General features: G+C 48.6%; 1 protein-coding gene and 1 non-coding gene across 3 annotated transcripts; one reads left to right on the top strand and one right to left on the bottom strand.

The window, feature by feature from the left end:
• Nucleotides 1-879: 879 nt before the first annotated feature.
• LOC116860035 lies at nt 880-1,018 on the bottom strand. The gene has a single exon (XR_004381258.1). It is a non-coding gene; the product is annotated as a small nucleolar RNA SNORA14 (small nucleolar RNA).
• Nucleotides 1,019-3,011: 1,993 nt separating this feature from the next.
• Nucleotides 3,012-26,442, top strand: MANBAL (mannosidase beta like). Of its 2 annotated transcripts, none has more exons than XM_032845770.1 (3): nt 3,012-3,072; nt 12,835-13,043; nt 25,512-26,442. In XM_032845770.1, the coding sequence occupies exons 2-3, from the start codon at nt 12,894-12,896 to the stop codon at nt 25,617-25,619; spliced, it is 258 nt and encodes an 85-aa protein (XP_032701661.1). In that variant the 5' UTR covers nt 3,012-3,072; nt 12,835-12,893; the 3' UTR covers nt 25,620-26,442. The 2 variants fall into 2 exon arrangements, with proteins under 2 accessions (XP_032701661.1, XP_032701662.1); XM_032845771.1 differs by having other exon boundaries at nt 3,040-3,072; nt 12,838-13,043.

The raw sequence follows: 26,442 nt of genomic DNA, 5'->3' as shown, positions 1-26,442 counted from the left end.
ATTTGGGCTGAGCCCTGAGGGATGAAAATGAGTCTGGTTTGTGCAAAGCCAGGAGAGGCGAGCATTCCAGGCAAAGAGACCAACAAAGCAAAAGGCTTAGAGGTAGAAAAGCACATCTTGCACCTCAACTTTCCTTTTCCTGTATTCAACCCAGCCCATTATCTGGGACACACATTAAACTGCTTCCCTAAGGAAATCTTCTCAGATACTTCAGTCCCTTTGGATGCTTTCTCTCTTCCTGGGGAGCTCATCTGGCTTGCCCAGGTTGACTGGGTAGTGCACTCACTGGTTATGCACGTAGTCTCTGTGAGGCTTTGGGAAGTTGCCTAACTTCTCCAGCCCTAGGTTTCTTCACTTGTAAATGAGAGTAATTACAGCTGCCTTATAAAATGGTTGGCAGGAGAATATTGATATATGTCAAGTGCTTGGCACTTAGTGAATATGCAATCAATGGCAGCTGTAATTAATAATTACGAAGCAGTTTACACTGTCATGTGTTCACCCAGTTTAGAAATTTTTTTTTCAGAGCAGAAACCATATCGTTTTCAACGTTTTCTTTCATGGTGCAAGCAGTGTGCCTTGCATAGATATTATGGATAGGAGCAAGCATGGCACAGAGCTCCTCCCCTTGCTGTGGTGCTAATGGAGCCCTGGCAGGACATAAAGATGAGCAAGACTCAACTGGTACCTTCCAGGAGCTTCCAGAGAGTGAGCAAGCAGTTATGCCTGCAGCAGCTGCACTGGGAATTTTTTACCCTTGGATACAGAGTAACAGGTTTCAAAGCACCTGCACATCTGTATTAGTTGGCTAGAGCTGCCCTAAAAATACAGCACAAATTTGGGTGGCTTAAACAATACATATTTCTTTTCTCACAGCTCTGGAGGCTAGGAATCTGAAATCAAAGCTGAGGGCTGCAAGGGAGAATCAGCCTCGTGGCTTTTCCCAAGCTTCCAGTGGCTTACTGGCAATCTTTGTAGAAGATTGTAGAAGCTTCTACAATGATGCTTGTAGAAGCATCATTCTGATCTCTGTCTTCACTTGGTGTGCTTCCTGGGTGTAGATCTGTGTCCAAATTTCCCCTTTAAATAAGGACACCGGTCAGATTAATGCATGTCTTAATCACTTCATTTTAATGTGATTACCTCCGTAAATACCCTATATGGTCTCCATGTATGATGATATTTTGAGCTACTGGGGTTTGGGACTCCAGCGTAGCTTTTTTGGGGAGGGACACAGTTCAACATATAAAACATCTCTGTCTCCTATGACCCTCCTCATCCACAACCCACAGTGAGTCCCCCCCTTTTTAAAAACAGACTTTATTTATTTATTTGACAGAGAGAGAGAGAGAGATCACAAGTAGGCAGAGAGGCAGGCAGAGAAAGAGGGTGAAGCAGGCTCCCTGCTGAGCCTTTGGCGAGGGGCTCAATCCCAGAACCCTGAGATCATGACCTGAGCCAAAGGCAGAGGTTTAACCCACTGAGCCACCCAGGCACCCCCACAGTGAGCCCCTTTAAGGGCAAGTACCAACTCTTGTCCTACATATCTGTACCCTTCAGGCTTCAGCTTCTCTCCCCTTCTTATGCTCCACGCCTTTCCCAGAGCCTTTTCACATACCACCGTGCTCTTTCTTCCTTTTCTTTGCCTGGCAAAATCCTACTCATTCTTTATTTCTTAGCTTAAATATTACCTCCACAGAGAGGCCTTGCCTGATCACCCTGTCTTGATTGTATCTCCCATGTTATTTATTCTCTCATGGTTTCTCCTGCTTCCCAACACATCTCCTGATTCATATAGATTTCTCTGTGTGATTGATTAATGGAGGTGTCAGATAGTAACTGTTACTCTGTAAACACAGTGGGGGTAGGGACCCACCTACCTGCCATTGTCCTCCCAGTTCCATAGTACATGGAAATCTAGGGCAGAGACTCCATAAATATCTGTCAAATAAATACATTGTTACATTCTTGTATCCTCCATTCCACCTCACATAGTATGGAGTTAGTGGGTGTTGTCTGAATTATAATTATTAAATTAATTAATCTTAAAAAGATTTTATTAGAGAGAGAGAGCAGGGGCAGAGGGAGAAGTAGACTCCCCACAGAGCAGGAAGCCGGATTGGGGGTGGTTGGAGGATTGATCCCAGGACCTCAAGATCACTACCTCAGCAGAAGGCAGATGCCTAACTGACTGAACCACCCAGGTGCCCCTTATTTATTTATTTAAGAATCTTATTCATTTATTTATTTGAGGAGAGAGAGATGGAGATCACCAGCAAGAGGAGGAGCAAAGGGAGAAGCTGACTCCCCGCTGAGCAGGGAGCCTAAGACCCTGCAGGAAGTGGCCTATCCCAGGACCCCAGGACCACCCCAGGAGCCAAAGGCCAACGCTGAATCCATTGGGCCACCCAGGTGTGCCTCAATTACAATTATTTTAGTGTCTTCTAAGAGTGAGTTCTTTGAGGGTAAGATTAGGTCTCAATTCTTTTTTTTGATCGCTACCACCCAACTCCTCCTCTTTGATCTTCTGTATATTAGTTATCTATATATGCTATATAACAAATAACCCCGTAAGTAGGAGCTTAAAGCAGTAACATTTATTATTTCACAATTTCATTGTATCTCCACTAACCAGCACAGGGGATAAAGGATGCACTCAGTGATTTTTTTTTTTTTTAAGTAGCTTCTATGCCTGTCGTGGGGCTCCAGCTCACTACCCCGTGAAAGGTTTGAGCGAATTCTAATAATGGGCTCTTGTTTGAATGCTAAGAATTCTTGTTCCTCTCCCCTCTTTGTAAGTTTCTGGTTCAGCTTCTAGCATAGAATTAAAGCGCCTATAGACGTTTATGAACGACTGCTGAAATGTGTCCAGACAAAGGGGCTTAGGGAATCCGGGGAGGTCTGTATCCCGCTTCTCCAGGGCTCCCCCTCCTGCTCAAACCCACTGAGTTGGGACAAAGGCCGGAACCCTGGCAACGCGGGAGGAGCGGAGACCGCGGGCTGCTTAGTGCGTCACTTCCGGGATCCTCCGCGGAGAACCACTTCCGGGGGAGCGGCCCGGCGGCGCGGGAGGTGAGTGCGGCGGCGCGGCGGCGGGGCTCGGGCTTCGGGGAGGGGCGGAGTGGACCGGGCTGTGGGAACGGAGAGGGGGTTGGGCTCGGGCGCCAGCCGGGCTCGTTCCGGCCGCGCTGCTCCGCTGGCCCCCGGGACGCCCTGCACCGGACGACAATAACTTCCCGGGGCGCTTGTCAGGAAGTTACTTGCAGAGGGGAATTTGAGCCCCTTGGTGCCGCCCCGTGCGTTCGTTTGGAGCTTGGGCCAGAACCCTGCCCTCGCTGCCCGGACCTGGCCTTTCCTCCCACCCGCGGAGCGTTAGGAGAAGCCCAGGCTCCGGGGTCATTCTGGTCGGAGTTGGGACTCCTGAGTGGGCCTCATAGTGCTGGGTAGTCGTGGGCCATCTCTGGTTGCCTGCCTGGTTCTCAGTTTCCTCCTCTGTAAAATGGGCGCATAGGCCATTTAATCTGAGATTGAATGAGATAGTGAATGCAAAGCGCCTAGTTAGGTGCACAATGCGTGTTTAGCATAGTGAACCAATATTGGTAAGTTAATGTTAGCTAAAGTCCATGATTTATTCGCATTTGGTTCAGTTTCCCCCAGTGTCCTTTTTGTGTTCCAGTATCCTATCCTGGATACTGTATTACTTTTAGTCCTCATGTCTCCTTAGGTTCCTCTTGACCCTGAGAGCTTCCCAGACTTTCCTTGTTAGAGCAGCTTGATAGTTTGGAGTATTGTTAGATACTTTGTAAAATGATCCTCAGTTGAGATTTGTCTGATTTTTTTTTTTTCTTCACGTGATTAGGTAAGAGGGGTTTTGGGGAGGAAAACCACAGAGTAAAGTCCATTCTCATCACATCGCATCCAGGGTACATACTATCAATATAAGTTGTCACTTGAAGTTAACTTGGATCACTAGCTTGAAGTAGTCAAGTTTTTCCACTGTAAAATTACTTCCCTTACTCCCCTTTTCCATATTGTAGTCATGGAAGAGAGTCATTACAGCCCACACTTAAGAGTGTGGAATCATGCTTCACACTTAAAGGCAGAGTATCTACATAAATTATGTGCCATTCTCCATGAGAAATTTGTCAATGCTCTTCTGTTTATTTATTTACCTATTCAGTTATTTATATCAGTATGGCTTAGATATTTATTTTCATACTTTGGGTTATAATCCAGTAATACTATATATTATTGCTCAAAATGTTCCAGCTTTGGCCATTGGGCATTCCTCTATCCCTTTGGCATGCCCCAGCGAATGTGGTGGTGGTTTTTTTTTTTTCTTTTTTTTTAAGATTTTATTTATTTGAGAGAAAGAGAGGGAGAGCACAGACAGAACACGAGAGAAGGAAGCAGGCTTCCTGCAGAGCACAGAGCCTGACATGGGGCTCAATCCCAGGACCCTGAGATCATGACCTGAGCCAAAGGCAGCAGCTTAACCCGCTAAGCCACCCAGGTGACCCATTTTTTTTTTTTTTAACACTTTATGTTCCAGGCTCATCTTGTATGTTTCATGCCTCAGTCCTAGAATTAAACATTTCTCCAGGGGCACTGGGTGGCTCATCAGGTTAAAGCCTCTGCCTTGGGCTCAGGTCATGATCCCAGGGTCCTGGGATCGAGCCCTGTGTCGGGCTCTCTGCTCGGTGGGGAGCCTGCTTCCCCTGCTCTCTCTGCCTGCTTCTCTGCCCACTTGTGATCTCCGTCCATCAAATAAATAAATAAAATCTTTAAAAGAAAAAAAAAAAAACCCTTTTCTCCAAGCAGCCTTGCTTCCTTTTATTGGAGAATGCCAAGACTTGGTTGTTAGATGCGATCGTTGCTACTGGGATGCCCATGCTTCTAGACCCTCAGTGCAAGCTACAGATGTGTGTATACTAACCTGTATTTATATGCGTAATATTTCTTTGTGTAGCCACCTGTATCTATATTAAGCTAAATATGAGTTCATATCTGCAACTCTCATCATTCCACATGGACCATTCTCACCTCCTCTGGCTGATCTGTAACCTCACTCCATCTGTGACTAATCTAGCTCCCACCATCTACCATCCATTTACTCAGTTGTTCAATTTCAGTATACATATATAGTAGTTTCAGAATTGTTAACCTCTGCTGCCTGTGGGAAGTAACTTTATCAACTAGAGAATACCGTACATGTGCAGTGCCTTTTACCTTTAGTCCTACAGACTCTACTCATTGCCAAAGTTACTGAGATCTGCACCTGATTCCCCTTGCCCTTTCAGTGAAGTTGTTTAAAACATTTGTAATACATTTAGATTCAGAATGTCACATTCTGACCTGTACCCCTGGGGCTAATAATATATGTTAATAAAAAATTAAAAAAAAAAGAATGTCACATTCTGTGTTCCATCCTGGGATACCCTGACCTCCTAAATGATTTTTTTAAAAAATATTTGTATACATTAAAGTTTACTCTTGTGCTGTAAAGTTCTGTGGGTTTTGACAAATCCTTAATGTCTTGTTATTCACCATTACAGTATCGTACAGGGTAGTTTCACTTCAGGGATTATTTTTAACTTCTTTTTTTTTTTTTCTTAAAGATTTTATTTATTTATTTATTTGACAGACGGAGATCACAAGTAGGCAGAGAGGCAGGCAGAGAGAGGGGAAGCAGGCTCCCCACTGAGCAGAGAGCCTGATGTGGGGCTCGATCTCGGGACCCTGGGACCGCGACCTGAGCCGAAGGCAGAGGCTTTAACCCACTGAGCCACCCAGGCTCCCCTATTTTTAACTTCTTTCTTTCAGATTTCACCTCAGTGATGCCATTGGCTATCTCTGCAAAATATATCCATAACCTCAGAACTTATCATCCCCACTGCTGCCACCCTGGTGCTGGCATGTCTTTTGCCTGTTTCAGCACCCTCCTGACTGGTCTCTGCGTTCCCATTCTTGCCCCCTGCAGTCTGTTCTCAACACAGGGGCAGCTAGAGGGACCGTTTTATTTTATTTTTTTAAGATTTTATTCATTTATTAGAGAGAGCGTGAGCGAGCCAGCACAAGCGGGGAGCAGCAGGGAGAGGGAGAAGAAGAGTGCCCACTGAGCAAGAAGCCGGATGTGGGACTCGATTGGAGGACCCTGGGATCATTACCTGAGCCTAAGGTAGACCCTTAATGACTGAGCCACCCAGGTGTCCCGGAGGGACCATTTTTAAATGAGTCAGATCCTTCCATCTTCGATAAGTGCCTTCCAGTGGCTCCCCTTTTACTCAGGGGAGAAGCCAAAGGCCTTATAATGGCCTGCTGGCCTTACCCAGCTAGCTCACTCTTCTTGTTCTCCTTGATCATAAATCTCATTCCTGCCTCCCCGCTGGTCCTCCAAGCTGGGGTACTCCAGCTGATATTTAAATGATGTTCCTGTGCTTTCACTTTGTCTCCCTGGGTCACCTTCTCAGAGAGGCCCGCCCCTCACTGCCTCACATAAAATCACACTCCCTCTTTATAGTTCCTCATAATACTCAGCTCAGATATTATCTTCCATGCATGTGTGTGTGAGTGTCTCCATTTGAATGAAGATTCCGGGGGCGGGGGGGGTAGTTAGGAGGATGCTTGACACACAGTTGGTGCTCAGTTACTCTGTCTGATGAATGAGTGTCTCAGACCACTAGTGGCTGGCATTTCAGGGATGAGCCTAGGGTCTTAGTAACCTTATGAAATTATTTGTCATGTTTGGTAATAGATGAGTAAGTGTTTTTTATTAAATTCTGGTAGGGGTATGAGGTTTCCCCAACGTATAAAAACCTCTGCTTTTAAAGCAAGTCTGGCTCCCCGCAGGGCTAGAGACATCGGGATAGTCAGCTCTGCCCTGACTCACAGGGAGAGCCTAGGCAAGCCCTGTGCTTCTCCACGCCTGCCCCTCATTGTTAAACGAGGCACTTGGTTGAGGCATCTGCTCCTGCTTTGCAGGTGGGAAACAGGCGAAGGCTTCATTATTCACCAAATATTTGAGTCAGGCCCTGGAACAAACTCAGATGGCAGGATCTGACTCATTTAAAAATGGTCCCTCCGGGACACCTGGGTGGCTCAGTCATTAAGGGTCTACCTTAGGCTCAGGTAATGATCCCAGGGTCCTCCAATCGAGTCCCACATCCAGCTTCTTGCTCAGTGGGCACTCTTCTTCTCCCTCTCCCTGCTGCTCCCCGCTTGTGCTGGCTCGCTCACGCTCTCTCTAATAAATGAATAAAATCTTAAAAAAATAAAATAAAACGGTCCCTCTAGCTGCCCCTGTGTTGAGAACAGACTGCAGGGGGCAAGAATGGGAACGCAGAGACCAGTCAGGAGGGTGCTGAAACAGGCAAAAGACATGCCAGCACCAAGGTGGCAGCAGTGGGGATGATAAGTTCTGGGGTTATGGATATATTTTGCAGGCCCAGAACACACATATTTGGATGTAAACGGATGTAACTGAAAAAAGGCTTCAGAATACAATACTGACCTTACTAAGGTGACGTTTTTCTTCCCTTCCTTTCTCCTTCCCTTCCCTCTTTTTTAAGAGAGAGACAGAGAGGTAGAGAGCCAGAATGAACAAGTGTTGGAGGGGAGGGCAGGGGCAGAGAGAGGGAGCCCAGAGCCCATCGAAGGACTCCATCTCACTTCCCTGAGCTCACAACCTGAGCTGAAATCAAGAGTCGGACACTTAACTGACTGAGCCACCCAGGCACCCCACTAATGTCATATTTTCTATCGTCATTTATTTAATTAAATCAAGTGCTGGCTAATGAAATTAAAAGGAAAAAAGTGCCTCTTAGAGCCCCCAAGTGGTTTCAGTGGCTCACTGATGGGTCACAGCCTGCTCTTTGAAAACCACTGACCAAGTGGGGAAGAGCTCAGGCTCTGGAGGAGCCCACTAGTTTGAAGCCTCTCTTTACCACTTATCGGCCACGTGGTCCCTGGGCAGGCCACGTAACCTCTCCAAGCCTCAGTGTCCTCGTCCTCATTAGCAACACCCTACTCCCCAGGTGGTTGTGAAGTGAATGAGATGCTCACTGTGGGGTATGGTGCACATCTGGCAAATGATTCGCTTGTCCCTGCTGCTGCAGCCATGGCAGGGCATGAGGGGAGACAACCTGGCCCAGGGAGTCTGAGGGCAGTCGCCTCCCACCTGAGATCTGAAGGATGACTAGGACTCCTGTGACTTCTGTACTCAGAAACTGAAGACCCAGAAACACTGGCAGGAGGGCTGGGAAGTCAAGCAGAGAAAAGTAGGTGAGAGTTGTAAGGCATACACAATCTGTGCAGAGCATTTTGTGTTTTCCAGAACCTTCTCACAACTATCGTCCTGTTACATCTGGGCCATCCAATATGGGAGTCCTTGCTTGAACGGCGACGAGTCACATCTTCGTAGCCTGTTTGGCTCTTTGGCCAATGAAATCAGTTTATATGTGTTTGCAGTCACAGTGCTCATATAATTGTTGCCTCTTTTCAGCGAATGTTATTTTGCCCAGACTTTCTGCTGACCTGATGTGCGTGTGTTGTTTGTATTTGCCATCTTAGTGAAGGGGCATTATGCTATGAGGGGCCATAATTGGGTTAACTGCCTCTTTATTGTTGGATACTTTAGTTGCTTCCTGTTTTTCAGTGTCATGAATAGCACTGCCGTGAACTTTTTTGTACCTGAAGCCTTTTTTCTTGCTTTGAATTGTTTCCTTACTGTAAATTCTAGGAAGTGAGTTATTCAGTCAAAGGATATAATTACTTTTATGGCTCTTGTTATATATGGTCTTATTGCCACTAAAAAAAAAAAAGCCTATATGCATTATAGCTTTGAATAAATGTTATTATTGTTTGGCTCATGAGAGCATCAAGTCTCCAGGAGGTCAAGAGATGCGCTCAAAGTATAGCTTATGGCTGATAGAGTCAGGTGTTTTGCCCCTACTTTTTATTGTATTCCAAGTATTCATAACAGTGTTGCTGTTGGTAATATTAGTTAATCTAAGTATCGATAAGTTTAGTAGGCTTGTCACAGCCTTAAGCATAAAGCTTGGGACCAAGGACATTTTTTTTTAAAGATTTTATTTATTTATTTGTCAGAGAGAGAGCACAAGCAGGGGGAACAGCAGGCAGAGGGAGAAGCAGGCTCCCCGCTGAGCAAGGAGCCTGATGTGGGACTCCATCCCAGGACCCTGGGATCATGACCTGAGCCGAAGGCAGACGCTTAACGGACTGAGCCACCCAGGTGTCCCCAGGGGCATTTTTAAAGATGTATAATTTAGGGGCGCCCAGGTGGCTCAGTCGATTAAGCCTCTGATTCTTGATTTCGGCTCAGGTAGTGATCTCAGGGGCGTGGGATAGAGCCCTGTGTTGGCCTCGCACTCAGCATGGAGTCAGCTTGGCCCTCCCCCTCTGCTCCTTCCCCTGCTCACGCTCGCTCTCTCTCAAATAAATGAATAAAATCTTTAACAAAAATTAAAAAATAAATAAAGATGCATACTTTGTGAGCCGCCACAGTGAAGAAATGAGAGCACTTGCTTCTACCTTGGTGTTCACATGCTGGTGCCCTGGCAGGATGGCGCGCATGTCCTCCGGAGAAGCTGTTCCTGTAGCTGCCCTGGAATTCACTTCGGGGCCAGTTCATGAGCCACCCCAAACAATCTGCCTGGGTCTGAGCCTCGTCATACCTTGTATTTGACCAAAAATGGTATTCCTGAGCTCGAGGCCCCACCTGATTCACCACACTTGGATTCAGAGGATGTTGGGTTCTTTCCAGAAGTCAGTTCCTTCCTGGGAGGGTAAAGATCTGCCAGCTCTGAGGACTTTTTTTTTTTTTTCCAAAAGGGGTTTGAAGGTGGCTCCCAGAGAAAGCTGAAGTAGTGTGAAAGTGGCCACCCTGTTGGCACGGGCATGTAATCTTCCCAAGTGTCCAGGTCAAAAGGGACACAGTACTCTTTGCATAAGTCCCACTCTGTTTACCGAGAAGGCAGTTTTGCTACCCTTTAGTCACTTCCCTGACGGTGCAAAGCAGTGAAACTTCCACGGTGGAGGAAGGTCTTAGAACCTTCTCTTTAGCCCAAGGCTATGCCATAGGAATACAATGCAGGCCACATGTGTAATTTTCTATTTTCTAGTAGCCGCATTTAAAAAGTAAAAAGAAAAAGGTAAATTTTTAAAATTGTAAAATATACATAACAAAATTTACCATTGTAACCATTTTTTTTTTTCCTTTCATTTTAACCATTTTTTAAGTGTATAGTTCAGTGGCATTCACAGTGATGTCTAACCATCAGTACTCTCTAGCTCCGGAAGTCTTTCAGCATCCCCAGCGGAAACTCTATCTCCATTGAATACTAAATCCCCGTTCCCCTCCCCCCAGCCTCTGCTACCCTATATCTGGTTTCTGGCTCCGAGAATTTGCCTATTCTAGGTACCGCTTACAAGTGGCAGCATAAAACGTTTGCCCCTCCGTGTCTGGCTTATTTCAATTAGCACCATGTCTTCGAGATCTATCCATGTCGTAGCAGGTGTCAGAATTTCACTCCTTTTAATAGCTGAATAGTATTTCTTTGTACGTGTGTACCACATTTTGTTGATCTGTTCATCTGTTGATGGGTTCTTGGTTGTTGCTATCTTTTGGCTGTTGTAAGTGCACCTGTGAACACTGGGGTACAAGGGTCTGTTCGAGCCTTTGCTTTTAGTTATTTGGGGTACATACCTAGGAGTGCAGTTGCCAGATCATATGGTAATTCTATGTTTAACTTTTTGAGAAACAACCACTGTTTTCCAGTTTGTATTTTTTTTCCCTCTTGATAATGTCTTTTGATGTACCAGTTTTTAAATTCGTCATGATGATGTCCAACTTATTTCTTATTTTGTGACCTTTGCTTTTGGTGTCACATCTCAGAAATCATTGCCAAATCCAATCTCATGAAGATTTTCCCTGATGTTGTCTTCTAGGAGTTTTATAGTTGGGCCCTTAAGTTTAGATCTTTGATTCACTTTTGAGTTCACTTTTGTATATGGTATAAGGTTTCAGCCGCCTTATTTTGCAGGTAGATGTGCAGTTTTCCCAGCACCATGTGCTGAAAACCTGTTCTTCCCCATTGAATGATGCGGGAACTCTTGTTTGAAAATCAGTCCACTACATATGTGAGGATTTATTTCTGAGCTCTCTATCCCATTAGTCTATATCCTTATCCCAGTACCACACTGTTTTGCTTACTGTAGGTTTCCTAGTAAGTTTTGAAATCAGAAAGTAAATCCTCCAATTTTCTTATTTTTTAAAAAATATGAAATGAATAACAGCTTAATCCAGTATATCATTTCAACATGTAATCTATATAAAAACATCCTTAATGAGATCTTTTACATTTTGATGTTCCTGCCATCTCCTAACTTGAGCATGTATTTAGCTGGACAGCCCTCCCAGTTTGGACCAGCTGTATTTCAACTCTCGATAACCACAGGTGGCTCATGGCTGCCATATTGGACAGCTCAGATTTAGCAGGAAACTGCAGTGTGGCACAGATCTCTGAAAACACAGAGGGCTTTGGAGTCAGGTGGGCCTGGTTCCAAAAATCAGTTTGCCCCTTTCTCATTGCGGTGGGCAGAAGGAAGCCACTTGTGGGTGCCGTGGTAGAGGGGAGGCGGTTCAGTCATACCAGGGTGGGAGGCAGCAATAAGGAAGGCGTGCTGGGGAGGTGACGCTTGAGCTCAGCCTTGGAGGTAGAGTGGGGGCTTCACCAGGCAGTCAGAATGGAAAAGGGCATTCTTGGCAGAGTGTGTGGCCTGGGCAGAGGCCCAGGTTTTCGGAAGAGCCCGTGCTCTTGGAGAACTATAGGGACCTGTTTGGGCTCGAGCAGAGTATTAGGAGTGGGGGCTCTGGTGAAAGGAGAGGCTGGGTGAAGCTGGACCTGCCACCACTGGCCACCACTGCCCCTGTCATTCATGTCCCCAGCATTGCTTCTTTGGTTTACTGGCAGTGGCCTCCTCACCGGCCTCCCTGTGTCTACTCTGCACTCCCTGTCCCCATCATTTAAAATGTAAGTCAGATAATGTTACTTCTCTGCCCCAAACCCTTGGTGGCTTCAGTCAATCCAGAAATGTCACGGTCCTAGTGGGTCAGCCCACACTTCTTCCTGATCGTCTCTCCTTCTTGAGCACTCTACTCTGGCCACTTTGACCTCGTTTCCCTGCCCCGGGGCCTCTACACTTGTTTTCTCTCTGCCTGGATGTGCCTCTCTCAGATGTTCCAGTGGCTCATTCTCACACTTCATATCTCTGCCGTCACACTTCATATCTCTGCAGAGAGCCCCTCCTGTCTGTCACCCTGCACAAAGTAAAACAGTGCCCTTTGTCAGTTTTGTTCAAAACAGTTGTCACCAGCTGGCACAGCACGTCTGGATATGTTATTGGCCTCTGCCCTGAGATATAGGCCCCAGGAGAGCAGGGCTTGGTCTCTTTTTCTCTCTCTTTCGTGCTTGGTGTTCAGCAGGTATTTGCTGAATGAATAGCTAGATGAATAAGTGAATAAATGAACAAAATCTGACCTGTAGCAGGCCTTCAAATGTATGTCGATTAGAGAATTTTGTCTAAGTGTTTGCCTTTACTCATTTTCCCTAATTCTGTATTTGGAGAAATTTCAAATATTCAGAAAAGTTGAGAGAATAGTCCAATGACTGTCTATACGTCTTCCACTTAGATTCAAGTACTATTAACATCTCACCATGATCGCTTTATATATCCTTGGAAGTATGGGTGTGTTTGGGCAAGTGGAACCATTTAAAAGTCAGTTGTAGAAACATGACACTTAACCTTTGTGTCTAGAAGTTGGCTCTGGAGAGTGGTGAATCAGAGGAGACCACAGGCAGCAGGTGGCCTGGGCCATGGCCTCCGACCTGGACTTCTCACCTCCTGAGGTGCCCGAGCCCACTTTCCTGGAGAACCTGCTACGGTACGGACTGTTCCTGGGGGCCATCTTCCAGCTCATCTGTGTGCTGGCCATCATCGTACCTGTTCCCAAGTCCCACGAGGCGGTGAGTCCTTCCCTGAGAGCTTCCACCATCAGACTGGGTTCTAGGTGCTAAAAACAGATACCGTGGCAAAGGAAACCAGTTGGGACTATGCCAGATTCCCACCTAGTGGCATTGAAGCACGTGACCAATACTTTATTGGTTCACACATGTTAAGCAGATTTTTATTTACTGCCTATTATGTGTCCGTCTGCAGCAAGATGTAGAGTCTTTCCTCATGCAGCTTCTATTCCTTGAGAGAAGGGCAGATAGGAAAGAAATATGCATGTTTCCGTGAGAAGCCCAGGGCACTGTGAGGGTGCCTGTCAAGGGGTAGGACCTGGTCTTACTCTGGGGCAGGGGAACTACCTTTGCAAGGACTCTAGTTCAAGTCACTGAATGAGGATGACTGTGGCCAGAGCACAGAGGGACATGAATGAGAGGTGCGGGCGGGGCCCAGAGGGTTTTAAGTAAGACACTGACAGGATCAGATTGGCTTTTTGTTGTATTGACTTTTTTCTGTAGGTTTCTTTATTCTGTAGCATACTCCCTCCTTCTACCACCCTTTCTCCCCCACCCTCCCTTTTCTCATAACACTGATTTGTTGGAGAAAGCAGGTCATTGTCATCTATAGTATCCACATCCAGGATTTATCTGATTGCCTCTGTGTGGTGTCATTTAACCTGTTTCTCTGTTCCCTGTATTTCCTATTAATAGGAAGTTCAATCTAGACGCTTGAGTCAACTCAGATCAGGCTATTTGGTGAGAACACCTCCTGGCTGGCACTGTGGACTTCCTGATATGTGTCGCCGATGAGCATATGGAGTCTGCTTGTCACACACTTAGAGATTCTGGGATTGGTCAGTGGGTTCAGGTGGTGGTAGCTGATCCCTCTATTAAAAAATCCCCACCAGTCTTGCACCTAAAGTGTTTGCAATATTCATTGCTGAGCTCCATTATTTCCTTCTGCATTTATTAGCTGGAATTCTTCCATGAAGAAGACCTTTTCCTCATTGCCCATATAGTTATTCTGAAATGCGCTTTGTAGTAAAGTCTAGATGAGTGCTTGGTTCTTTCCTTTTACTAATTTTCAGAACAACAAGTTTGGACTCTAGTACCCTCCAGTCTCGGCTAATGAAGCTTTGATTTTCACATCATTTTGAACATTATATTTATATTTATATCTTTTTTTTTTAGATTTGTTTATTTGAGAGAGAGATGAGGGAGGGGAAGAGGGAGAGAGAGTCTTAAGCAGATCCATGGTGAACACAGAGCATGATGCAGGGCTCCATCTCACCCCCCTGAGATTGTGACCTGAGCTGAAGCCAAGAGGAAGATGCGTAACCAACTGAGCCACCCAGGTGCTCCTTGAACATATATTTTTATATATTGGATAAGTTTTTAGGTTTTTTTAATGCTTAAATGGCTTCAAGGGGAGCCTTATCATGTATGAATATTGTTACCAGGGAAGTTCATTTGAAACTCATTGCCTAGGTCTTCTCTTGGGGACGGGTCACATAAGCACCCTCTGCTTATGGACCAGAATTCGAGACTTCCCGAAGGAAAGCAGGTATTCAGCATAAAGCATGTTGTTTCATTTAGGTACAGTGAGTCACTCTTAATCAGTTCTGGGAATTGTGGGAACCACCCAAAATCCGATTTCCCAGGTGCCAGCCAGGGGCTGGCCTTGCAAATAGGCTTTTCTAAAGAAAGCAGTATTTTTTTTTAATGTTGACTCTATTCTGCACACTTATAATGTATTTTTTATAATTTAAAAATAACTACATCTTTTTTTACTATTAACAGTAAGACTCAGAATGAAATATAGGATTTCTTTGTGGTTCTTTCTGGCTTTAGAATATATCCCAGTAGGGATGTATGGTCAGAGTACTGAGTTTAGTAATTCTCCTCTTCTTTTAGTTATACTCCCATTGTGATGTGCAGTTAGGCTAATTTGCCTTAACTTGTTTTGAAATTTTAGGGACTTTTTTTCCATTTTAATTTAATTTAAACATAATATAAAATGTTTATGTACAATATTTCTCCCAAAATCAAAATGACACAAGATATAATTATCTTCAGAAACAGAAGTCTCCTTTCACCTAGGTATTATTCTCCACTCTATTCCCTTTCCTCCTCCATAGGTAATAATTTTTATTATTTTGATTTATTCTTCTTTTGTTTCTTTTTGAAAACACAAGCAGGGGCCACCTGGGTGGCTCAGTGGGTTAAGCATCTGCCTTCGGCTCAGGTCATGATCCCAGGGTCCTGGGATTGAGCCCCACATCGGTCTCCCTGCTTTGCAGAGAGCCTGCTTCTCCCTGTCCATCTGCTGCTCCCCCTCCTTGTGCTGTCTTGCTCTGTGTCAAATAAATAAACTAAACAACAACAAAAAACATAAGCAAATCCATATGTGTGTGAGGTATAGCTATACATACATATGTGTGTGCGTGCATGCGTGTGTGTGTGTGTGTGTGTATGTGTATGTATATACAAATATTCTCCCCTTTGATACATAAAAGATGGCACCTACTAAATACAGTTTCACATTGTTTCTTTTTTCACTTAAATACATACAGTATCTTCTGGAGATCCATTTTTCATGGAGATGACTATGTCCCAGAGATCTGCTCATGTAGCTGGGAGGATCATGGCCATTACTGTTGCAGAAGGGAGCCCTGGCAAAGGAGCAGCTTGGGGCTGGGGCTGGGGATGAAGTGTGCTGAGTACAGGTTCAAACAGGTGCCTTTAAGGTATCCAGGCGGCTCTGGCAAGTAAGCAGTTGGATCCACAGGTCTCTAGCAGGAGAAGGGTCTGGGCTGAGTGCTGATCAACATGTGGGAGCTGAGATGTTGAAGCCAGATGAGGACGAGGTCTCTGGGGGTGAGAACATGGGCTAAGACGAGCAGAGGACCCGGGCTGCAGCCCCGAGGACCTCCAGCATTTAGGGGGCAGGGGGTGGGGAAGGCACAGCCACTGAGGGTACGGGAAGCCTTGGTGAGCATGGATGGACTCATGGCCTCTGAGGGTTCTGTCCATCTCTGTTTCTTACTCTGGTATTTTGAGAAGGAGGTCACGATTGGAGTTTTTCCACTCACAATTGTATCACGCTCTAAAAACGTAATCCCCGCGCTCTGGGGCTCTGTCCTCACAGACACGGCATGCTATTGGGTATTATAAATAACAAACATTTTTACTGTCATTGGCCACTGATGAAGCCTGCTAAGAGTCCCGAGGGACAGAGGTGATGAATGTTTTTATTTTCTAGGCAGGGATGTGGAGTCAGAGGTGTGTGGCCTTCTGGAGAGCTGCTCCTCACCTCCTGTAGTGTTCTTAACCCTTCCAGGCTGGCCACAGAGGCTGGGGTCAATTTAGCAAACAAGGAAAGGAGGGTGCATTTTACTCATCTGTTTGACGTTCTTAGTGGCATAGTGGGTTGAAGCCTGCGGAGGCAGGGAGTTGACAAAGGGCTCAGCCGTATGCCTGCTCCCCCGACTCCCCACTCTGCCATTTAGAGCTTAATTTGGGACAACAGCCTTGTCTTTTGAAATATAAATATAGTACATACCATCTCATTTTAATTTATCTCGCAGTTTAGGGGAATAAGGCTCACATAAGTGAATTGTCTTCATGACTGAAGCTTACTGATTTTAGCTTTTTTTTTTTTAAGCTTTTCAATGGATCAGTAACAAAAAAATACAGTACTGGTAATTCAATTTTTTATTGGTGCATCAGGCCAACAAATGGATTCTATTTATTATACCAGGGTTCTGCTGCCAGCTTTCCTCGGTATGCCCCCAGAAGGCAGCCTTCTCTTACTCCCCACACTCCCAACTAGATGGAAAGGAACACAGTATTCTGTGCACAGTCTTTCAAAGAGAGGGTGAGTGCCGAGACTGCTCTGAGATTGAGCCTGCTGCTAGCTGGGATTTGGAATTTGGATGGGGATGGAGAAAAGAAGGGGATTTTACTTGGGGCCAGGGAGCTCGTAAGGAGGAAGGGTGCCTCTGGTCATAGGTGGTGGGGATCCTGGCAGCCCAATCGCAGGAGGGAAGTAGAGGGTGCCAGGAGCGGGGAGAGGGTAGAGTTCGGGGTGGGAGGACCCAGAGAACAGTCTTGGTCTCTTTGTCATTTTGCTTAGGGCAAAATCATCCCTCTTGCTTGGACTATAGAAACAAGGTTTATTAGTGGCTTTTTGGGTCAGAAGATAATATTTTTGGCTCTAGATGATGGGAAAGCCTTTGAAAAGCAGAAGAATGTCTTTCCTGTTGTTCCAGTAAGCTGATTTTTTTGCAACTCGTTTATAACTTCAGTACTTCAATACTTAGCAGATTATTTGAAAGCTCTTTTGGGGGTAATCAGAGAAGAAAAAAGGAACACATACAAATGCTTCCCACCCCACCCTCTTCTTTTCATAGTGGGAGCAAGAACCAATTTGCAAAATCAGAACTGAAGTCCTTCCAGCCCTAAGCCAAATGAGAACGTGTTCTCATCGACACCTCATTAAACCAAGACCTGAGAAAACAAACATTTGTGTGAGCCTGATTGAGGCTTGGGCCATACTTAATCCAAGCATTTTCTCGTAGGCTGGATTCTAAAGTGTAGTTGATCCTTACACCATTTCTGTCCAGTCCAGGAGGGCACATAGATGTCCTCTCTCATGCCAAGTCTGATGGATTGTGTGGTGGCCATAGTGCATGGATTCTGGGTCTGCTTCTAGGCCCCAGGTGAAGTAATTGATTACTGATGTCTGCTGTGAGTGAGGACCTGGGGAATTCTTGGGCTGGTCCACCATTCTCCCATCTGTCCACACCTGCCTGGGGGGTTTTCAAAGGCCTGGGCTGTACCCATAGAGATTCTGATTCTGTTGTTCACTGTAGCCCACATTAGTATTTACTTGAAGTGCCCAGGGGGTTCTATTACGCAGCCACTGGTCTAGTCTCTATACTATTTCCCTGAAGCACCGACCAATTTGGGGAAGGTAGAAGGCATTCAGTTCTACATGTGTTAGGTTTGAAATAATAGCAAGACACCCAAGTGGGAAAGAGCCAGTGAGAAGTTGGGCATAGAGACCTGGGGAGTATTTCATCCACATGGCTTTACTATTTGAAATCCTAAGAGTGGGTTGCTGGGCTTTTCAAGGGAAATGAAGATTCAGGAAAGGCCTGAACTTGGGGCCCTCCTGACCTGCTTGAAGCAGTTTCTGTGCTGTGTGGCTATACTGAAAAGATGCAGGTGCCGTCCCAGAGCGGGGATGCAGCTGGGCGTCTGGAAGGGGTGGGAACCAGGACCCTGTCACTCACCATCTGCATCCCCTTGGTCTCCCCTTCCTGTCCATCTCCTTTCACTTCTCTCACCAGGGCCCTGCTTCCTCTGCTCGCCATCCCTGCGGTGGGATGAAACATGGCCACTAACAGCTTCTAGAGTGTATGTCCTTCAGCTGCAGCATCTGGAGGCTGCCTTCTTGCTTGGTCTCAGTTCCAGAATCCCCAGGGAAGGAACTGTAGCTGACCCAGCTTGGGGAAGCTAGGGCTTGTGTGGTGGGAGGGGCAGGCCATGTCCCAAAGGAGCAGCAGTGTTGTGCAGGCAAAGCTGGGGTCTCCTTTCTGGTGGCTCTGTCTGAAGACAGGGCAGAGCAGTCGGCAGAGGGGCCTGCGGTCTCCCAGAAAACGACCATCTTTCGAGGAGAGCACACGTCTGTCCCGGTCCCCACAGAGATGACGCAAGTGGGTGTTGACTTCTAGTTCAGTGCCTCACGACACAGGTGGCAGTGGTTCACCTGGCGGAGTTTGGGTGCTGACAGTTCCCATCTCTTCACGTGTGTGTGGCTCGTCTCCCTCGCTGCTGCCAGCCCCGAGGCTGGTACCTTCGCTTGCACTCTGCTGTCTCTGTGTGGCCTGCCGCAGTCTCTTCTTGCAGCAACGGAGACTCTGTTGAAAGTTGCGAAACACCTCCAGCAGTTTCTCTGGAAACTATTGGTTCTTAGAACTGGGATTTCAAGGCGCAGCTGGGCTCCGAGGCTTAAAAGGTCTTCAGGGTTCTGTCTCTGTCTCCTGACTTTCCTGCGAGTGTCGGCTGCATTCGGAGGCCCTTGCTATGTGTCCAGAAGGTGGCTGCAGCAGCCCCTGTCTACATCCTTACTGCTCGTGATTACAAGCAAGAGAAGCCGTCTCTCTGCCGATGCTCACTTTCCGGGTTTCATGGAAGGTCTCTGCTCAGCTCTGGCTTGGCCACATGCTTGTACCTTGCCCCAGAGGTGGGAAGGGGCAGTGGATACCATTTCTGGCCAGGCCACATTTAACTGGCCATGCCTGTGGCCACAGGGACTGAGAGTCCTCCCTAGAACCACATGGGATCAAGAAGGAGCCAAGCCCCCATGGAAAGGGGGTTGGGCAGACAGAGACAACTGAAGCCCAGCATTGTGATCCAGTGGAGAACTCACCAGAAGAGCAAGAGTGGTAATTTTCAGTGTTGTGCCCATAGGCTTCACTGTCAGCTAGAAAGCTCTGCAAGTTTTAGAGCCTTGAAAAAGATGAAGCCTTCCCAGCAGCGGCCTAGAATTTCAGGACCCTGTTGGAAAATCCTGTCTGAGGCTGCCAGAGGAAATAATTAACTCAGGCAAGTGTCTATTATACCTACTCTCAACACCTTAGGAGACAGGCTCTGAGAACTAACTTTGCTGTTTCTGCCCTGTATGTTTTTCAGCTTGGGAGCAGTTTGCTGCTGAGCTGGGTGGCAGGGTGTTTTTTACTTAACGAGCCCTTCTGGAGAGATTGCTGTGTGGTGGGCAGGGTGACGGTATAAACATGGTTTCGGGATGTATACCGTCTCATCGGAGAGACGGCCGGGCACACAAAGAGCCACAGACCAGCCAGTGGGAAGGGCCTGCAGTCGTGCTGAATTGTGTCTGGAATAAACCCCAAGGCCGTTCTCTGTAATCACGGTTCTCCTGGCCTGCCAGGTGCATCCTGGACACCGTGTCTTCGTTCACCTTGCTGAGCCCACGACGATGGCCTCTCCCCCGCCCCCGGTTCCAGCTAGTCCTAGCCTCCTCTCAAGGGTTGCTGGCTCACCGCTGTAAGGTCTTCACAGCCCCCACCATGCCTAGGGCCTGGGGCAAGAGTGCGCAGTAGGGCGAGTGGGAGCATCAGCGCTGGGGACACGTAGTCTGAGCACCACCCTCCCTTCACGTCCCTAAGCCTGCGTCCTGAGCCGTAAAGCGATGGCATGCTTTCCCAGCCCAGAGTTCCTGGGGATCAAGCGAGAGAAGGTGCATGAGGATACACGCACGTAGCACACGGGGTTTCTTTCCCTGGACTGCTTGAGAGGAAAGAATGGTTTTGGTCTGTACGGAGTGCTGCTTTCTTCTGATTTATCAGGCTGAGTCCACGCTGGACTGTGTAGTGGAAGTCATAAAGTTCCGAGTGCTTTCCCTGCTGGAAGGGATCGGATGCACTGAGACACAGATTTGATTATTTGAACCTGATGAACAGCAGCAATTTCCTGGCCTCGTAAGCAGCTGTGGATCTACTTCATTATTGATGAGGCCTGTGTTGGCAGAGGACTGGGGCCTCCGCAGAGCTGGCGACCCCCGGGCGGGGGAGGGTTTCTTTTACTCCCGAAGATGGCGTGATTGCTGAGGAAGCTTAAAACTTGCTTCAGAGGAGGCACAGAGTTCCCAGATTTGAAGGTGGGGCTGTAGTGCTTGGAGTCCTCCTAGCCTGTCCCAGCAGCATGTATCTGAGGAGAAATTAAAGTCAGCCACTCTGTTCAGAGTCGTTCTTGCTGGCTAAGGATTTGGAGCTGCAGCCCTTCGTGCCTAGGACCCCTGCATCTGAGTTATGTGCATAAGGGCGGATTTTGCTTCCCTGTAGCTTGGGGGGAACTCGGCTATACCCCGAGGGACCAGTCACTGAGACTCAGTGAGCCTCTGTTTCCTTTCTTGTAAAATGGGCTCACAGTGGCTGGCTTGTTAGGGTCATGGAGGCTCAGCGAGTGGATGTTGGGTGCACATCGCTCAGCGTGTGTTGTCATCGTTACCCCGTGGCACCTGGCACAAAACTGCCTCCACTGGGTGCACATACAGAGGTGGGAGGGCTGGGGACCCCGGCAGAGCAGGACAGGGAACAAAGCACATGGGCAATACCAGGCGGGCCGGTAGCCTGGTGGGTCAGGGTGGGCTGCATGAGGGGAGAGCCAGGAGACTGGAGGCCACAGGGAAGCTCTTAGAAATTTGTCTCCTACAAAGGGGGGGGGGGACCAAAAACACATTTAAAGCAGCAGATAGACACAGTCAAGACTGTTGTTTTAGAATAGACTGAAAGCAGTGGGACGGACGGTGAGGAGAATGTCGGGGAGGCTGACACAGCAAGGGGGCAGGCGGGGGACCATGGGGTCTAGCCTGGCGTAGTAGTGTGTATCCAGAGGGGCCGGGTGGAGTCGAGAACCCCTTGGAGGGTAGAATGCGCAGGACCTGGGGCACATTGGGTGTGGGGGCACGAGGGAATGGTGAGAACTCAGAAACAACGTGGAGGTTTCTAGCTTGGGTAACTGGGTGAGTGATGATGCCAAAAACTGAGGTGGGGGAGGGAGGAGGAGGTCTGGGGTGAGGAGGAGACAGATAATACGCTCAGATGACTCGATGACTGTAATATGTACACACACCCACGGAAAGCTGCCTTCAGCTGTGAAAAACAGAGCCCTGCTCGGGGAGCACTAACCCACTCTCCTGACTCCTGTCGGAACTGCGGTCACAAACAAGTGGTCCGAAGAACCCATTGGCAGAATCTAGAATGGGCCGTTCTTGTCGTTCTCCCGTCATCTGTACGGCCTGTGGTTCCAGGTGCTGCTAAAGAGAGGGTGGATTGTCAGTGAACTTGGGTCTTGGTCTCCAGCCCTAAGTTCCCTAGGATACCTGGGACACACTCTATTCTACCTTATAACCATTAAGAGGTTCACGTCCTGGCACTGCCGCTCACTAACGGACACCTTAGGCAAGTCACATAATCTCTCCGAGTGTTTCTTCTTTTGTCTATCCGGTGGGACTCAGCACTGCACTTTGCAAGGCTAAAATAAAATGGGTCCATAGCACATCGCCTGGGGCCTGGCACGTTGTAAATACAGCCAGTGTGGTTCTCGTTACTGGAGGCTGTGCCTAGCCACACTTTAGGGAATATGTATTGGGTTTGACATCTGCTGGTGTCCTCTGTGCCCATGGGAAAAGTGAGACCTAGTCCTAAGTATTTTATATATATATATTTATATATATATATGTATTTGTAAATATTTATTTAAGTCATCTCTACACTCAGCATGGGGCTCGAACTCATGACCCTGAGGTCCCAAGTCGCACCATCCATCGACTGAAGCAGCCAGGCGCCCTTAAGTGTTCTATTTTCATGATGATAAACCAGAGTGAAGTTCCCATGGTTATGGGAGATCTTGCCTGATCTTCCATATTCATTCATTCATTCATTCATTCATTCACAGTTGAAGCTGTCTCAGGGAGCTCACAAGCTAGTAGGGGAGACCAGCAGGAGAATGTATCACTGGTAATGTGTAATGTGGCACGGGTGGTTACTTGGTACCCGGGGTAGGGGTAGGGCTGGGGAAAGGGATATGACCCCTGCTGGAGGTGGAGAGCAGAGAAGGAAGGCTAGACAGTGAGTAGAAGTGCGTTCTTAGCAGGGCCAAACCACAGGGAGGGGTTTGCTGGGTGGCCAAGAAGGGTGCTTCTCTTGTTAGAGGTGACCAGCAGAAACCCTGGCAGCTGACCCAGTGTGGGGTCTGGAGAAGAGCCAGAGGAGCTGGAGATGTGGGCTCCTTAGATGCCATCCCTTGTGTGGGGCATGAGGCTGTGGGAGATGGAAAGCCCCTGGAAGGTTTAACGTTGCGGGGGGGGGGGGGGGCTGCATGGGGGGGGGGACGGGGGGGGGGGGGGGGGGGGCGGGGGGGGAAGCGCGGGTGGGGGGGGGGGGGGGGGGGGGGGGGGGGGATCTGCATGAGGCGTGGCACAGAGCAGGGAGGTCCGTTAGCAGTGGAGGAATTGATGTAGGGACTTAGGTGCTGGAGAGTGTGACCAAGTCAAGAGGTAGATGGGGTTGAACCCCAGGACGTGGTGACTGATTGGACCATTGGGAGGAGAGACCGGTGGGGAGGAGGACCTGGTCTGCTGGAGAAGGGGTTTCGGTTGGTGTGGGACAATGGAATTGGAGGTGCCCGGGGAGGGGGAGTGCCACTCCAGTCGTCTGACAGATAGCTGGGTCAGGAAAACATGTGCTCAGGAGAGAGGGTGGGGAGGTATCAGAATGGATCAGGCACCTAAGAGAGGGACTGTGGAATGAGGGAAGCCCTGGGGCTGGCAGGCTAGTGTCACCGTCCCTGTGGATTCTGAATTGAGCCCCACTGAAACCGGAGGGGCACTCGAGCTTTGAATTTAGAGGGCCGGGAGCTCTGGAGATGCTTGGCAAGTTGCTGCGCGGAAACCATTCATCTCATCGGGGACTGTTTGTCTCGGGCACTCAGGGACTGGCCGGTTTGCACTGGCCTCATGGGCACTGCCCTGGGGACAGTTTCCAGTTCCCAAGGTCTCCCAAGACTGCACCCTGTGGGATTTGCCTTAAACAGTAGCCTTACTGCTGTGCTCTGCAGTTGGGGGTGGGGGTGCTCAGCCTGTGCACTTGACACGCTGGCTCCTCTGAGGTTCTGTTTGTTTAGCTTTCTAATGGGCTAACTTTCTTCTTTTCTTTTTCTTTTTTTTCTTTCTTTATTCCTTTTTTTTTTTTTTTTTTTTTTTTTTTTGCCAAGTTACATTAAAGTATCCGCCCAGGTTGACAGGCCACGGAGCCCAGTGCTACCATCAGAGACCTGGCTGGGGAGGGCTGGCCCCCTTGTTATCTTGGGAAGATCACCTGTGGGTACCTGGGGCTGGGCTGGGACTTTACATTCTGAGGTTTCAGTGGGCAGGCTGGCAGGCTGGCAGGGTGGAGTGGAGGCAGTGATGGCTGACAAGGGGGGCTGACGCATCTCAGGAGTAGGCCCCCCAGAGGTGTGGGCTGCCCCTCCCCAGCCACGATCGCGTCTCTGCGGTCAGCCTGTGGGCTTGAGGAGCCAGCCCTGGGAAGGATAGGGAGCAAAGCAAGCTGCAGGCTGGGAGTCGGCCACTTTAACTGAGGAAATACTGTTCTCTTCCAGAAGTGTGCTCCTTCTTAGTATTCTTTGTCTGCTTTTTATTTTACCATTTTTAATAAAAGAACACAGGTGCCGAGAAGCATTTCCTTATCTTAGTGCTGGGGTCATGGGGTGGGGGGGTAGTGTGGGCACCTGAATAAAGGGGCTGCCATTGCCAGGCATTTAACATTTTCAAGAAAAGCTAGGAATCTGGATTGAATGGGAGATCTACCAGTTGGCTCAAGTTTTTAAATATAAACATTGTAGGCCAAGTGAAGTCCACTTGGGGGCCAGAGGAGGCCCGGGGGCTGTGGTCAGTGTTCTCCAGGCCAGACATGCCACACTAATATCCTGCCTGACCAAGGCACAGTGGCACTTACCCCTGGAGGGCAGGGAAAACTTGACAGGACTGAGTCCTGTCCAGATTCTTCTCTGACATGAGCCTTTGTGGCTGTGGCAGGCTGAGACCCTTTCCCGGAGACCATGGTCTTTACTGTGCCGTGAAGGCCAGGGCTAGGTCTGTGCTTTTGCATCTGTTTTTAAAGCAGCAGAGCCTCTGCACAAACCAAATCTTATATGGAATGGGACAGACAGAAAAATCAGGGCTGCCCAGGTTGTAGGGAAAGTCTGGAGTTCTGCCCCCAGGCTGGCCTCTGCCCACCCCCCCCGGGGCGCCTCTGCTGGGCCCCACAGAACACAGTGTAGTGGTTGCCTAGCTGCAGGCCAGTGCTCCCCACCCCTCCCAGCCCTGGCGTGCTCTGGCTTGAATGGGAGGAGAGGACAGTAGGGCTGGAGGGAGATCGAGCCTCAGTGGGTCTGGGCCTGGCCGGCTCCTCGCCTGTGCTCTGACTGGTACTAGCACATTGGGTGCCGCCTCGGCTGCTGGGCACTGTCTACGCATCAGCCCTTGATAGCACGCATCACGGTTTCCATTTCACAGGTGGGTAGACCAAGACGCAGGAAGGGGAAGTGAGTTGCCCACAGGTCACTTGGCTGGCTTGTGGAGGTGCCTCAATCCCCTCCGCCCCTGCCTCTGGCCTCCAAGGTTCCAAAGGTTGCCTCCTCCTTTGGGGCCTCTTTCTTTATTCTTCATTTGGAATTGCCCTGCTCATGGGGAGGGGGTCCTCCTCTACCACCCCCCGCCCAGCAGCCCCCAGCCCCATCCACCTGAGGCTCCTGGGTCCCAGCAATGACGGTTTACATTCCTGGTGTTTCTGGGGCCCTGTGCTTTAGTTTGCAAAGCCCCCTTCAGACAACAGTCTCGTTTTTGCTGGTGTCAGGCTGACTCGTCTAAACAGGACTCTCCTTTCTATTGCCACACAGGAGGCAGAGCCCTCTGAGCCCAGAAGTGCGGAGGTGACAAGGAAACCCAAGGCTGCTGTTCTTTCTGCCAGCAAAAGGCCCAAGAAGGAGGCCAAGAAGAAGCGGTAGAAGAGGAGGCCTGCAGAGCCGCTGGCGGGGCAGGGGCCTTTGGGGCCAGCCCTCCTGGGACTCAATGTCCTGTTCCCTCAGTCCCAGGGTCAGGGCTGAAGTGGCTGGGCCGCTCTCTGAGCACAGAGATTTGGACAATCGTGACAGTCCCCAGGTCCCAGCCGGGCAGCCCACCACTTCCTCTTCCTTCTGCTTCCGTGACAGTATAGAGCTAAGGGGACTAGAACACCCTGTGAGCAGAGGCTGTGTAAGCAGTCTGTTTGTTCAGCATTGGGTCAGCTCCATACTTAATCACTGTGCCCAGCCTTCAGCCCCCCACTTGTGGATTCACGCTGCATTTCAGAGTCGTGATCTCATGCCGACAAGCACCACCCTCCCCCGGTGACGCGGGTACCACAGATCTGCTCGTCAGCCACCTTCGTCCCTGCTGTACAGATGGAGCCAGGCCAGCCCTGCCCTGTGTGTTTAGGTCCAGATGCCATGGCCGCTGTGATGTAGGAGGTCCCTTCAGCGCAACAGCTGGGTCTGAAGCTGGCGGGGAACCCACGGGAAAGCTGGCCAGGGTGGTGCCTGGTTCTCCTCTGGCAGATGGAAGGGATTTGGCTGTATGAGTACATGTGCTTGGGCCCAAAGTCTCTTAGCCTCTGAAATGGGGGCCTTGTCCATCTCAGACCAACCCCTTTTCAGCCCACCTTGGCGCATTCAGTATGTGCCTTTTGGCTTCCATCTGTATACCTCCCCTCCCCTAGTTCTTTCAACCCCAGAACAGTGAGGAGAAGTCATCTGGGCAAGTAAACATCAATAAACTGCCTCATATGCTGAA

This window comes from Lontra canadensis, unplaced genomic scaffold (genome assembly GCF_010015895.1).
Source record: "Lontra canadensis isolate GAN:19392208 unplaced genomic scaffold, GSC_riverotter_1.0 scaffold169, whole genome shotgun sequence".
In the NCBI taxonomy this organism is placed as follows: domain Eukaryota; kingdom Metazoa; phylum Chordata; class Mammalia; order Carnivora; family Mustelidae; genus Lontra; species Lontra canadensis.
The sequence above is the reverse complement of the archived record's forward strand: the minus strand, read 5'-3'. Positions and strand labels throughout refer to the sequence as shown.

Bases quoted from the DNA above. Each gene is read 5' to 3' on its own strand.
- MANBAL (XM_032845770.1), top strand. From the start codon at position 12,894: ATGGCCTCCGACCTGGACTTCTCACCTCCTGAGGTGCCCGAGCCCACT. The intron at 13,044-25,511 runs GTGAGTCCTTCC...ATTGCCACACAG, and splicing joins TTCCCAAGTCCCACGAGGCG to GAGGCAGAGCCCTCTGAGCC.